This window comes from Elgaria multicarinata, chromosome 5, assembly GCF_023053635.1.
Source record: "Elgaria multicarinata webbii isolate HBS135686 ecotype San Diego chromosome 5, rElgMul1.1.pri, whole genome shotgun sequence".
Taxonomy (NCBI): domain Eukaryota; kingdom Metazoa; phylum Chordata; class Lepidosauria; order Squamata; family Anguidae; genus Elgaria; species Elgaria multicarinata.
In genome coordinates this window covers 1,769,922-1,785,165 of record NC_086175.1, presented here as the reverse complement: position 1 = coordinate 1,785,165, position 15,244 = coordinate 1,769,922, and the positions used below count along the sequence as shown (strand labels likewise).

Genomic DNA, 15,244 nt, shown 5'->3' with positions numbered 1-15,244 from the left:
CCCAGGTGAAGGACATTGTTGAAACATCATTGCATGTACATTACTAAACAGACACACAAGAACTGTGCCAACAGACTTAGGGCAGTCTTGTGTGAAAAAGCATGAAAGGCAGACAACACTGGTGTGTTGTCTGCCTTTCAGCAATCAGATGGCTGTTCCTTCAGCGATCTCAAAGGACAAGTCCACCCTTCAAAAAGTGCAGCTAGACTGAGGACAATAGTCCATCTACAGAAGATGAGGCACAAATAAGTGAGATCACCCTTGCAGTTAGCCTTAGTTCTAGCCATGGGCTGATCTGACCCTCCTAATCTGGAACGTTCATTAACGCTTACTTTAGCAAAGAAGATTTCTAAGAAAGCATAGACCCTGAAGAGTTCAGAGATTGGCCTAGTGGCTACCTCTGTAGCATTTGGGTGAGGTAGCCCTCTCATGGACCTGTGTAAGGTTGTGACTTGGTCGACTCCTTCCACCTTTGACTCCTTCCACCAGCTCAATGTGCAAACTCTTTCGGTCATACGGTCCTTTCGGAAATACAGGGCTAGTTCAATTACCCTCTTCTAGGTAATTTTTTTTTTTAAAAAAAAAATCACTTGGCACTTAAAAGCCATTAATGCAGGCTTGCCTGGGAAAAAGAAATCCACTAGCAGGGTGCCACAACGAAGAAGGCCCGCTCTCCAGTTGTCTTCCACCACACCTGAAACGGTGTTCAAAGATTAACACATTATTCAGGGACCTAGGCCTACAACTCCCAACATGCCTTTGGTGGAAGTCCCACAAATCTTCTCTTGCCACCAAACTATGACTCATGGTCATGACCAGTACAAATTCCTATTATTCCTTCAGGACAATCCATAAATAAAATTTCTTCAGCAGGAGATATTGAAAATTGCTTTATTCTCTGTGTGGCTCCATAGCAGTGTCATAATGCCACCAGCACCATAAGAATCCTTCCCCCAGGGAACGTCTACACTAAGGGTTTGCCCTGGTGTGGCTTCACAGTAATGGCAGGTCCAGGGTGATGGGGCCCTGGTGGAACAGGGGGGGGGGGGAAGAGGGGGAGGAGGGGGGACGAGGGAGGGAGGAGGGGGAGGGGAGGGGAAGTAATATGGATGGGGGAGTTTTCTTTATATTATTTGTAACTATAGAAAATCAATAAAATTACAGCACCATGTACATTGATGGTGCTATATAAATAAATAAATAAACAAATAATAATAATAATAATAATAATAATAATAATAATAATAATAAAAACAGTAGCAGCAGGTCATCTACATGATGCAGCCGCCATTGCAAAGCCATCCAGTGGCAAACCCTGGAAACTCCGCTCCCCTGAGTTTTTTGGCAATGGAGCCCATGGCACCCCCTGATTGGTTGCCATAGGTGGCCCAGTGCCTATAAAAGTTTTAAAAAATGGGTGGAGGAGAGGAATGGGGCCGTTCCCCCTCCCCAATTTTTTTTTAAATATCTGTATACAGGTAATAAAAATTTGAAAATTGGGATGACAAATGGGCAGTCAGGGCGAGGAGAGGTGCTTCACCCTGAGTTCCTGCCCCCTCGTGTTCTACTCTGGGTGCCTTCTTCCTTCCCCCCAGTTTTTTTATTATCTGTATCCACGCAGATGTGCAGATACAGACAATAAAATAAAAAAGGGGGAGGAACCCCCATTGAACAGCACTTCAGGGGGCTGTCCCAACTGGGGATCCATTCTTACACACAAATCTCCTCCACCCCCACCCCCACATTCTCTCCACCTTTAGATTCCAGAGGAATTGAATTGGCACCTGTAAATCCCATGGGATTCCATTGAAATCTCAAGGTGCGCCCCATGCTGGGAATTGGGGGTGTGGGCAAAATACACAACCCACAGTCCTTGGTGGGGGGTGGGGGGATTTGGCCACTCTACCCTCAGTTTTTACCTTTTTTGGGTTTGGTTTGCGCAAAAGGAGTTCCAGAGACCAATAAAATTTGGAAATCTGGAATAGAGAGGCAAAATCCTATGGGGACAAGCCAGTCTTTGGCAGCAGATTTCACTTCCGCTATCCACAGTCTCCTTCATGGGGCACCTTTGAATCCCCAATGCAAGTCAATGGAGGTGGTCACCACTGACTTCTCCTGGGGATTTAAAAGGCTGCTCTTTTTACTCCCCCCCTTCATTTTCCTGATGCTCCACTGGAATGCAGCAGTGGGAAACTAAAGGATGCCAATTCCCCCTCTCCTTGCACTCCAGGTTGTTTGGGCAACATGCAGGGGTGCATAGGGCGGAGCTGGTATCCATCAGTTTCCTGTTGCTGAGCACCTGCGCAGGACCAGGAACCCAAACAACAACAATAACAACAAAACATTTTCCCATGTGCAGGAATATAAAACGGGACCACAAACCTAAAAAATAAATAAATGGGACCTGACCCCAATCATGATTGGAGCTGGGAAAGGGGCAGGGGGCAGCTGCTTGGGTGCACTCATGAATGGCGATCACAGCCTACTGGGCCAGAGCGGGAGGGGTCTCTAATGCCCTTTATTTATTTATTTATTTATTTATTTATTTATTTATTACATTTTACATTACTTTAGCCATGCTGGAGTGCCAGATAACACAGTAAGCCATGGTGGCTAAAATAAACCTCACTGCAGACCATGGCTTATTGGGGTGGGTTATGCTTGCTAAACATACCACTGCTTTTGGGGAAAACCACATGCAGATCCATCATGGTTTTTTCCTGAAAAATAAACCATTGTGGCTTAACGTGTCATGTAAACCCAGTCAGAAAATAACTAGATGAACATATATGGATTAAAGAGTTGTCCTTTACTGGGCCAGAGCATGGATTCATCTAGCCTAGAACTGCTAACTCTGGGTGCATCTCTCCAAAGCCTCTGGTCAACTGTCTTTCCTAGCCGTGCTATCTACAGTTCTCTTAAGGAGGAGATGCTGGAACTGAACCTAGAATTTTATGCAATTAAAGCTTGTGGTTGGCCACTGTGTTGTGGCTTTTTTCTTAGAAGGAGTCTTGAGTTCTTTTAAAAAGCATAATCATGTACTGCTGTATTCCTCTGACACATACCACCTTTGAGTTGTCAGGGTCCAAGCTTCAGGAATCCTGAAAATCATCCATGAGGGCCTGGAGGCCTCAGATCCTATTGCAGCCTCCACTTTCCATGGCCCACTGGAGACAAGGGGATTACCAAGAAGGCTGAAGTAGTGGCATGAAGTCTGCAGATTCACTTTAGACACTTCTGAATGTGTCCTGGCACATGAAGGAAAGCTTCACATCCCCTGAGTCTTCTGTGCATGCCAATGATATCAATGCTGCATGGCAGCATTCATAAGTCTTTGCAAAAATGTAATCAGGGCTTTAAGTCTATGGTCATTTTATATCTCTGTTAGGATTTTATTTGGATGCCTTGGTAAATAGTCCATAACATCTCAACTACTTCCTTATCAGGTCGGGATTAGTACATGCTCTGCTCATCTTAATCATAAAACATAATGGTAGAGAGTTGTTGTTTTTTTTCAAAAATTGCCCTTACTGTTTATCTGCGCCTTGTGACACAACACTTACCATGTTTTTTCAGCTGGGGCTTTCCTCTCGTGATGGTATGACACCAGTTTTCATGGTTCAAAATACTGCTGGAAAACTTCCCGGTGCCTTAAGGACTATTGGATCAGTTATTGTGGGCCAATATGGTAAGCACAAGTGATAGCTCTGAATGCAATAATGAGAGCAGGATTACAGAAGAATGTCAAAGGACTGTGCCTATATATATAGTTCGTATTCTATCAGTCTCCTCTTAGGTTTTAAGAGGGCCAAATCAGATATTATTTCGTTTTTACTCTGGAGTAGGCCCAGGGACCCCAAGCTAGATCGAGATGCTAGTGAGGAAGGGGCTTTAACCCTCCTTCCTCACTGTGGGCCTGATCCAGATTGAGGGGGGCACATCTGCTGTTTCTATTGTAAAGCAGTAATATAGGAAGAGTTCCAGGTATAGGAAGAACGCCCCCACAGGCCCCACTGCAACCACATGGCTAGACTGAGGTGCCCATCAAGCTCTTTCCTCCTCCACAAATGAATGGAGCAGGGGGTTGGACTAGATGGCCTTATAGGCCTCTTCCAACTCTACTATTCTATGATTCTTGTATTGCAGCCTTGAAATGTGTTTTGGTTGGAAAATAAAAGCAGTAGTTGTTCATGGCTTGTAATTCTTGTAAATGTTTTCTTCATTTCAAAAACTACTGGGCAGTTTCATTCCACACACACCCCGACCCTAAAACTGGTATATTTAATATGGTATTTATTGGGGTGTATTCTATGGTGTGTGTAAGTGCTATGGATTTTTGTATTTGCTGGCTTCATGTGTTATGTGCATCCAGAAATGGGTCTGGCTATCTTGATAGCCTGGGTTATGTTTCAATTTATTACACACTAGCTGGTATGCCTGGCATTGCTCAGATTAGTGAATAATGTTTATAACATTTATTTGATGAATAATAAATTTTAGGGCTGTGCATGGACCCCCCAATCCGCTCTGCATCCCGATCCGCAACTTTTGGATTGGGTTCACTCTGCTTTGAGGTAATCCGCCTCTGCTCCGTAGTGGATCCGGATCCAGAGCTTCGTGTTTCCCCCCCCCCCCCCATAGACTTGCATTGAAAATTTCAAACACCTATAACTTTTTTAGTGTTCAAGTTAGAAACATACAACAGGGCACCAGGAGAACTTAGAAATGCATCCATAGGCATGGCCACTTTAAAGGAAATTGTATCATCTCTGATTTTTGGTGAATTTTTAAAAGATTCCCCCCCCCCCCATTTACAGAAATGCATGTATCTCCATCATTTTCCCAGATACGCACCCATCCCCCCAACACACACACCTCCATCACAGTTCACACACTCCAGGGTATGCCCCAGCCGATAATTGTAATAACAATAAAAATGCTAATAATCACAACAACAAGAAGAATTAGAACAAAAACGCTGTCTGACTTTATTACCAGTAAGGGGAAAGTGGACATGCCAAGTGGGACAGTGGACTGTGCCACCAGTCATTTGTCTGGTCCTGTCTAGTTACCTGCCTTTGAGAAGCCACATCACACATCAATTCGTGCAAATCATTGGCTTTCTTCCACTGTTTCCCCTTTGGAGGGTTCTGATGACCCTCAAGGGCAGTGGGCCCTGGGCACGTCCACATGCACATCATCCACTTGCACCACATCTATTCAGTTGTTCACCAAGATTATGGTGGGTACCTTGCAGTACTGTGTTGCCTTTCTGTTATTTTACTTTGTATATTATTTAAGGTTGTGTGTGTGAGTTTGCTGGGTCTACTGCTTCACCAATCCACACTGAAAAAAGTCCGATACAAAGAAAGAAAAGTTACTAAGTATCTCGTTTTGCTTATTCCCCCCACTCCAACATTGGGATTGGAGGATGCTTCGCATAGGCTGATCAATTATCATGATTGGGAGATGAATCTGTCAATCAATGTTAAAAAAAATAGTTTCCCCCTCCCACTTTACCCATTCAATAAAAATTAATTGCAAGCAAACCGCATGATGAAAAATTCTGAAAATCAACACAAATGACCCCCAATCATCACTGTCTAAGCACAATAATTTTCAGGGATCTAGCTTTAAAAACAAAGAAGTTATAGGTGATTTTTCACCCAATGCAATCCTATGGGGGAAAAAAATCCAAAATGGTGGGTGGAGCCCCAAAAACACACGGAGCGCTCTGCAAATGAAAAAATCGCTCCATGTCGCTCTGCTGCCCCCCAACCCGCTTCGCCTCTGCCTTTCGCGGAGACGGATCGGGTTGCTCCGCTCCCGCTTCTATGACCCGAAACAGAGTGGAGCACAGCCCTATTAAATTGGTTTTTTTTAGTTTGGTTGTTAGTAAATTGTTTTGTTAGAATAAATGGAAAATTGTGTTAATAACAACTGTATTTTAAATTAAAGCTTCGTGATAAACCACATTTTTTGTTTTACCTGTAATGCCAAAACCTCCCATCGAGCCTTGGCCAGAACAGCCTTCTAAACTTCAAAAACAAACAGGACACACAACACCCTTTCTACCAGCTAAAAAAGATGCAAACCTAAAAATATGTTTTCAAAATATACCCAGCATTGCCCAGATATCTGAATAACATATAGTAGGGAAGCGGATCTGAGTGGACACGGGGAACTGTTGTATGCATGTGCTCTGAAGCTATTATTATGAAAAAAAAAAGCAGCCAGAACACAGAATACTTTATTGTATAATATAATATCCTCATTTAACAGGTTTTGGCAGAGAACCAGGATAGTCAAGGCCACTGGTGACTTGGGACTTTTATCTGACATACCTCTGTCTGAAGACACACTATGGCACTTTTGTATTTTTATTTTTTTAGTTAAATGGTCAACCCACCACATTATGGTACTGGTGGCATTATGCCACTGCTACGAAGCCACACAGAGAATAAAGCAATTTTCAATATCTCCTGCTGAAGAAATTTTATTTATGGAATGTCCTGAAGGATTAATAGGAATTTGTACTGGTCATGACTATGAGTCATAGTTTGGTGGCAAGAGAAGACTCTTGGGAGTTCTACCCAAGGTATGCTGGGAGTTGTAGGCATAAACCTAGGTCCCTGAATAACGTGTTAATCTCTGAACACCATCTGAGGTGTGGTGGAAGACAACTGGACGTGAGCGGGCCTTCTTCGTTGTGGCACCCTGCTAGTGGATTTCTTTTTCCCAGGCAGGCTTGCCTAGTGACTGCATTAATGGCTTTTAAATTCCAAGTGATTTTTTTCAATTGTTTTCTCCCGAGGCCTTTTTACTTGATGAGATTTTTTTATGCTGATTTTTTTTCTGTTATAACTAAACCACAACATTCCAAGACAGATGCAAGAATTACGGAATAAAGTATATGATTTTATGTAAAATCCTGACTTTACTATTGAAACAGAAGAGTGAATGGAGGAATGACTGAGGCTAGAATGGAATGGTGGGTGGAGTTAGTGGCAGTTGGGGAAAGTCAGTTAGAAGGAGAACAAAGACAGTTAGCCGAGAGGTCAGGAAAGTGGGGGACATGAGTTAGGACTGAGAGATAGTGACGTGGTTGCACATTCTGACCTGGTTTGCTAACCCATGCTTCATTTAAAATCAGCCACTCTACATGCCAGTACTACATCTTCCAGCATTCCTTTGGTGGACCTCAGGTGCCAAGTCCTGCCAGGACTCCCCCCGTCCTGCACTTCTTGCCCACCAAGTGCTCCATTGATAGCCTGTACTGAAAGGTCAGGACCTGCGCACCTATTTCTGGCCATGCACATAGTGCTTCCCTTCCCTCCCCTCCCTCCCGCTGTTGTCCCTCAGTCAGCACGTTAATAGCCAATCAAACACACGAGGCTGGAGAATACACTTAATCTATTTACTTCTGATCCTGCAGTATGGGGGTGGTCTCCGGTTCCACAAGAGGGAGGCTCCCCGAACAAAGGAATCTCACAGTATATATAGCCCTGACCACAAGAGGGTGTTAGTCTCTTTCTAACCCTTCTATTGGTCAGTTCTGGATTAGCAAGTTAAGTTACATTCAATTTTCAAGTTAAGGTGCACAATCTCAACGAGTCATAGGTTACATTGGATGCTCTATTGGTCGAAAGTTTTTCCCTTTGTCTGCTACCACATGATGTCCACCATTAAGGAATGCAAATCTGGCATATAGCCACATGTAGCCACCCTTTGGCAGAGAAGCCATCTTTAACCCTTGGCACAATGCATTCATTAGAGAGATGAAACCTCTCCCTGGGGCCATCACCCTCTTCCCCCTTAAGGGTGAAGGCTGTGCATGTGTTTCCCTCAGGTTCTGAGAAAACAGCAATATCAGGACAGGGTGCCTTTGAGCATGTCCAGAGTTTGGCCTCGTCACACTGTTATGATTTTAAAATCACACATGGCAGATGGGAGGAGGCACCATGAATAGATGCAGCCCCTTTTATGTGGCTTGTTTCCTTTTATGTGGAATTGGGTTGACTTATTTTAGGAATCACAATGGCACCAAGGACCAGTAAGTCTGGCCTCCTACCCAAGGCATGCTGGGAGTTGTAGGCATAAACCTAGTTTTTTTAAATTAAATTCTTTAAAAATACTTAAACCTGCCAAATTCATGTTTTTAGATTTTTCTGATCCATGTACATGAAGACCTATCTGCGTGAACAGTATTACAGCAGTACCATAAGTGGAAGTGGGTAAACATTTCAGGACATACGTGACACACACATACTTTCCGCTTTATAGGTAGAGACACAATAATATTAAATCGGTTTTAATTTCGGCTGCAATCCCATGTATTCTTACAAGAAGGTAATTTGACTGAAATTATCAATCCTTATCCTCCTCCTCCTCCTCCTTTTTGATATAAGCCATTACAACTGAGGCTGTAAGCACATATTCACCTCCCTTGGAATAGGTCCCATTGACGTAGACATTTATAGTTTTGCTTAGTTGTGACCAAATGCCCAATTAGCCACAGATGTCTTAACGGCACACTCCTTTGTGGATAGTTGGCAGCCTCTGAACTCAGAGCTGCTGATTATTCAATGCCAGGTGGAAGGAGAGTAGGGATGTTGCAAGCGTCCTACTGGGTCCATCAGGGCAGCAGACCTCCCCATGTCTGTCCTTCACAGACCCAATCGGATATGCTCAGCGTGAGGGTGGATCCACATCCAAGCGCTTGCGAGCCCCCGCAAGCGTTCAGGCGTGGGTCCGCCCTGGCTCCCAGGATTGCATCCTTTCTCCCTGCTGCATTAATGGCAGCCACCACTGACGCAGCAGGGGGAAATATGCACTTTCCAAAAGCGCCAGAAAGAGCACTCCCCCGCCTGCTCCAATGGAGGCCTTAAAGGCCCTCTTAACACAATGGTAAAACCACCCGCACTGGCCCTCTGCTTTACTGGTGGCCACCATTAATACAGTGGAGGAAAATGCACACTTTCTGGAAATTTTAGCCTTGCATTAAGAGGGCCTTTAAGGCCCCCATTGGAATGGGGGTGGGAAGCCCGGTTTCTGGATCTGAACTTAGCTTGCTGCATCACTGGTTCGGTGAAGGCTGTTCTGGAGGAATACTATGGTCACTGGTCATTGCTGCCACCATGAAAACACACCAGTGTAGGAGGGGGCACACCAGAGGGCACTTTGCCTTCAATCCTGAAGTCAACTACCATGAGGGAAGTCTCCTGTTTTACCTCTGCAACACATGCGAAGTTCAGGGTTCACTTTAATGTGACTTTGGCTTCTGAGTAAATATCTATAGGTTCTGGCTCTTAGCCTGTTAATTTAAATGCTCTAGTATGTTTGGGTGGACCGTGTGAATGTTTTATCGGTGTGGAGTGGTTTGGGGAATCTGTATGATTTTCTTTGCTAGATGGCATGATGTGACCAGGGCAATCTGTTTGAATTTGGTTGGTGGATGGCATTGTGTTCTTCGTGCTGTCATGAGACTCCTCTGTCTTGCATGGTTCTTGAAATCTAATGTATATGCATCATGTGCACCTCTCCTGTAGGGATTGCATTTGACCAGTGGCCATTTGGTCCTGGAATACATGGGCAAATATTCTGGATATCTTTCCTTTCCTCCTTCTTCAGAATGTGGCTTGGTTCATTTGCTAGTGTGAACTGTAGATGTTTTTGTTTCACTAGCAGTTTTGGCATGCTGCATCTTGTGTTTCACTTCTTGTGGTGGCATGCTGTGATAGTGAGTATCGTGGCTAAACCCTAAAGCTCCAGTCCTTTGCTCTTCCTCTAGAGCTGATCATGTGGGAGATAACAGTATGCTCTCTTTAAAATAAGCGACTGTGAATAGCTTTTAAACCAACATGGCTTAAAAGTTACATGTGAGCCTGCCCATTATCACAGATGACAGACAGATCTATATGGGAAAATACTCTGCCTCAGTTATCCTGGCCTCAAGTTCTTTGGGGCTTTATAGGTTAATACCAAAACCTTAATCCTGGCTCAGTAGCACATTGGCAGCCAGCGCAGTTTTTAATCTTTGTAAACCACACAGAGAGCTTCAGCTGTGGGGTGATATAAAAATGTAATAGTTACAAATGAATAAATATTAGGGTTTTCTTGCAATCTTTACAGGAACCCGAGTATTCCAGTCCTGCCCAGCAGCTATTAGTCTGAACTACGTTGGAGGGCCTGCTGTTCTGCTGGGTTTCCTCGCCATGGCCCATGATGAACATGCTGTGTACACTGCTGTCAAAGTCTTGCACTCTGTTCTCAAGAGCAGTGCAATGAGTGAAAATCTAATGAGACACCTTGGTGGGTACCAGGTGAGATGATAAACCTTTGTCCACAGTCTTTTAAAATGAACCATTTTGAAGCTTCAACAGAGTTTTCCAGAACTCATACTCCTAAGATGAAAACTGGTAGATTATCATTTTAGAATCTTTTATATCTACACTGTTGTGGGGAAAAAATCTTGGAACGTGGACTTAGGTGCTTACATTGACTGTTATTATCAAAATGTGATCATTGCTTTCTTTTGCCCACAAATTGAAAGCCTATCCAAATGTGGAGCCTAGAGTTCCATACTTACACATTCCAATGCAATATTAGTAGTTTTGAATTTCCAAAATTGTTTCGGATCATTCTGTCAGTGGGTTGGGGTTACTCCTCTTGTTGATCGCGTGTGTCCCTGTTGGTTCTGCTAGACCTTTGTGACTTTCAGTAACCACCGACCATGGTATCCTTCTGGGCCACCTTGCTGGGATGGAACTGTTTTATAGTGACTCCATTCCTTCTTGGAGGGGCAGACCCAGAAGGTGGTGCTGGGGGTGTTCTATTTAACTCCTTGGCCATTTGCCTGCAGAGTTCCTCTGTGTTCCATTTTATCCTTCATGCTACTAACATATACATGAAACTGTTGGGAAAGGTTATCTGGAGTTTTGGGGTTTGGTGCTACCAGCATTCTGATGACACCCAACTTATTTATTTATTTATTTATTTATTTATTACATTTTTATACCGCCCAATAGCCGAAGCTCTCTGGGTGGTTCACAAAAATTAAAACCATTAAGAACATAATAAAACATACAACAAGCTAAAAACCCTAATACAAAATACAATATAAAAAGCACAACCAGGATAAAACCACACAGCAGAAATTGATATAGGATTAAAATACAGAATTAAAACAGCAAAGTTTAAATTTAGATGTTAAAATACTGAGAAAATAAAAAGGTCTTCAGCTGGCGATGAAAAGAATACAGCATAGGCGCCAGGCGAACCTCTCTGGGGTCTTACTTCTCCTTTCCACCTAAGTCCAAGGAACCTGTTTCAATGCTAAACTGGTGTCTGTCAGCAGTAATGGATTGGATGAGGGCAAACAAATTGAAGCTTAGTCCAGACAAAACAGAGGTGTTCCTTATCAGTCAAAAGGCATTTCAGAGAATAAGGATTGAGCTTGTGCTGGATGGAGTTATACTCCCCCTGAACACACAGGTCTGCAGCTCGGGTGTACTTCTGGATTCAGCCCTGAGCCTGGATGCCCAGGTTTCAGCAGTAGTCAGGAGTGTATTTGCACAGTTAAAGCTACTGTGCCAGCTGCACCCACTCCTAGAGATATCTGATTTGGCCATGGTGACACATGCCTTAGTTACATCTCATTTGGATTACTTGTGCTCTATGTGGGGCTGCCTTTGAAGAGTTTTCAGAAACTTCAGCTGGTTCAAAGAACTGCAGCCAGACTGTTGACTGAGGCTGAGTTACAGGGCGCATACAACTCCCTTGTTACAACAGCTCTGCTGGCTTTCGGTCTGTTTCTGGGCACAGTTCAAAGTGCTAGTTATCTCCTATAAAGCACTATACAGCCTGACCATGCCCTGAGATCTTCAGGGGAGGCCATTTTCTTGGTCCCACCACAATCATGCCTGGTGGGAATGTGGGAGAGGGCCTTCTTGGTGGTTGCTCCAAGGCACTGGAACTCCCTTCCCGGGGAGGCTAGACTTGCTATACTTTCAGAGTCAGGCCAAAACTTTCTTGTTCTGGTAGGCCTTGGGGACTAGTCTGGACCTTTGTTAATGTTCTGTTTTGTTTTGTTTTGTTTTATTTGTCACACACCTCCCTCCTCCTCAGTGCAAGGAGACAAAACACAAACAAACCACCACGCTTTCAGGATCCCACCAGGATCCCCTTTCTTTCTGGATCACCCCTAAACCTTTTCTCTCCTCTCTGTCTTTCTTTCTCCCATGCATATACCCGCCATCTACTCAGACACACAAGTACACAACATTCCCCAGTCCCTGGCCTCAGGTTGCTTCCAGTTGGCTCCGGCAGCCTTATCTAGCCACTGAACAAATTTCCTTTGACCTCCCTTCCATTGGCATACCACTACTTTCCCTAACCCCCCTACTGCTCTTTACCCCCCTCTCAGCTTATTTTTCTTGGTGGGTGGGCACACTGCCGAGGAAGTCTTTGGGCTGGAGCATCTTCATTTCCTAGGACTGTATCTGAGCCCCACGTGTGGCCCAGAAGCTTTCATGAGAAATGAAGCTGGCAGCAGCTGAAGGCCCTCACTGCTTTGAAGTGATCCCAGCTGCCAGTCATAATTGTTAACCTGGGAGTAGTAGGAGGAAATCAAGGCAGGTGACCAGGGGTGCATTTGCACCCTTGGGGGGGGGGGCATGTTGCCTCCCCCTGAATTTCTTAGGCCTGCTATTTATGCCCTCAAAGTCCCTTTGGTTGATGCCACAATGATAGCTTAGATTCATGGTTAGGTTTAGGATGGGAATAACTCTTTGAAGGGCCCTAGAACAAGGACTTGGGGAACAAAAACAATCTGATCCAGCTTTATGCATATCACACGAACCCTCTGTTCTGGTGATTAGGATTCTTGCTGCCTCAACCATCAATGCCTATGCCTCTGTTAAGATACACTCAGGCGCTCCATACCACAACTCTGTAAGTTGTCCTGAAGGTTGAGAGTGTTCATTCAGTATGTTCTCATCCCCATCCTGAGAGGATTCTGATTGGGCCAGGTCCTCTTTTAGTTGCATGGACCCCTTCCCCACACTAGTGGGGAAGTGAGTCTGCTGTGGGTGGTGACAGCAGGGGGCATGGCTAGTTTGCCACAACTCCCCACACACATTATTTCAATGTGTGGGAGAGCCATATCAACCATCATCCTAAGACATACAGAGGTGCCACAAATATGGCCTTGTGCCTACATGATGCTATGAGATTAAAATCAAATAAATATGGAAGTATCTTAAATATCTGTGTGGTGCAAGAATGTAGATTGGAGTAGTTGGGTATTGATGATAGAACATTGGGGGAAGCATTCTGTGTTCTGTGTTTTGATTGGAGTTGCTCCTCAATGAACAATTTCCTATGCAGATGCTGGCATACCTGCTGAAAAGAAAGACCCATCTGTTAAACAGCAGAATTCTGCAACTTGTCCTCTCCATTGGGGGCATTGTTGAGACCAGTTTGGAGTCCTTAACTATCAAGAATCCGGAGGCATTTGAACATATTATCTGCAACTTTGAGGTAAAGATGTAATGCTGTTTTTATTAGTTGGTAGGGTGGTGGGGGTTTTTTGCATGCAGAGAAATGTAACACTTTTCAGAGTGTTTAATCACAGGCCCTGATCCAGCTTTTCCTGGAGGAAGGCAAACACCACCCTCACCTCAGCATTCTCTCACTCCTATACTTCACACATTTATTTTTATTTTATTTATTTACAATGTTTATATACTACTCCCCATTCAAAATTTTGGAGCAGTGTACAAGATAAAATAAAATAGAATAAAAGCAGAATAAAAACACATTAAAATAGATTTTTAAAAGAAGCAAAATGCAAAGTGAACCATGGCTGGTCATCAAGGGAAGGCTTCCTGGAACAACAATGTTTTCAGGAGGTGCCAAAAAGAATCCTTACTTGACGCCTGCCTGACCTCCAGAGGCAAGGAATTCCAGCAGGGCTCTTTCCCTGTTGGACTTCAGAGGATGGGTCTATGTGGAACCACCAGGAGCATGCCCTTGGATGACCTCAGTGATCAGGCAGGTTGATAGGGGAGAAGGCGCTCTCTCAGGCAGCCTGGTCTCAAGTTGTTTAGTGCTTTGTACACTAGTACAAGTTCCTTCAACCTGGCCCGGTAGCGAACAGGCAGCCAGGGCAGCAAGGGGCAGCTGGAAAGGGGCAGCTCTGAACAACAGCTGAGCTGCAGCATTCTGCACTAGCCCCAGCTTCCGGAGCAGCTTTAAGGGCAGCCCCACATAGCAGACCCCATCCAGAACAGGCAATGAGCCTATCTCCCAGGATCAGGAAACACTCACCCACAGGGCTTTCATCTTGCCAGGATTTAGCTCCAGTTTATTGGCCCTCATCAGCCCATTACATATGCACTACCTTGTGAAACCCCTCCATGTGGCTTCATAAACTCTGTATGTGGAAGGCTTACAAGAGGCTCAGATGGAATTTATGACTTTAAGTTCATAGCCCTTGTGCTCTAGGGCTAACCTCTCACTAGCCATGCTGGGTCAGCATGCAAGATGGAGCCCTGGCTGAAGAGAGCTTCTGACACAGGGAGAGGCCATGGCTTCCCTACTGGTAAAATCATCAGGTCTGAATATCATGTCCTTTGGGGAGAGTTGGGAGCCATCTTGATCATTTGGCATCATTCTGAGAAAGAGGGAGATGGCTCCTTACAGTGATCCATGCTCTGATAACCTCTCATTTGGATTACTGCAATGCGTTATACGCGGCGCTGCCTTTGAAAACTATCCGGAAACTTCAACTGGTATAAAACAGGGCAGCACGGTTACTAACAGGGACTGGCCGACGAGACCACATCACGCCAGTCCTTTCCCAGCTTCATTGGCTGCCAGTCCAGGTATGGGCCTGATTCAAAGTGCTGGTATTAACATTTAAAGCCCTAAACGGCTTGGGGTCAGGCTAGCTGAAGGAACGCCTCCTCCCATATGTTCCTGCCCGGACCCTAAGGTCATCCTCAGGGGTCCTTCTCTGTGAGCCCCTGCCAAAAGATGTGAGGCAGGTGGCTACCAGGAGGAGGGCCTTCTCCTGCATTGAGCAGGGGGTTGGACTCGATGGCCTTGTAGGCCCCTTCCAACTCTACTATTCTATGATTCTATGCTGTGGCACCCCGGCTGTGGAATGAGCTCCTTAAGGAGGTTCGCTTGGCACCTACATTATATCCTTTTAGATGCCAGGTGAAGACCTTTTTATTCTCCC

General features: G+C 44.7%; 1 protein-coding gene across 1 annotated transcript in view; it reads left to right on the top strand.

Moving 5' to 3' along the window:
* Positions 1–15,244, top strand: part of WDFY4 (WDFY family member 4) — a 213,579-nt gene that overhangs the window by 87,355 nt on the left and 110,980 nt on the right. The window contains exons 18-20 of the mRNA XM_063127391.1: positions 3,577–3,688; positions 10,132–10,322; positions 13,387–13,539. Coding sequence (XP_062983461.1) covers positions 3,577–3,688; positions 10,132–10,322; positions 13,387–13,539 — 456 coding nt within the window. The remainder of the gene's footprint in view (positions 1–3,576; positions 3,689–10,131; positions 10,323–13,386; positions 13,540–15,244) is intronic.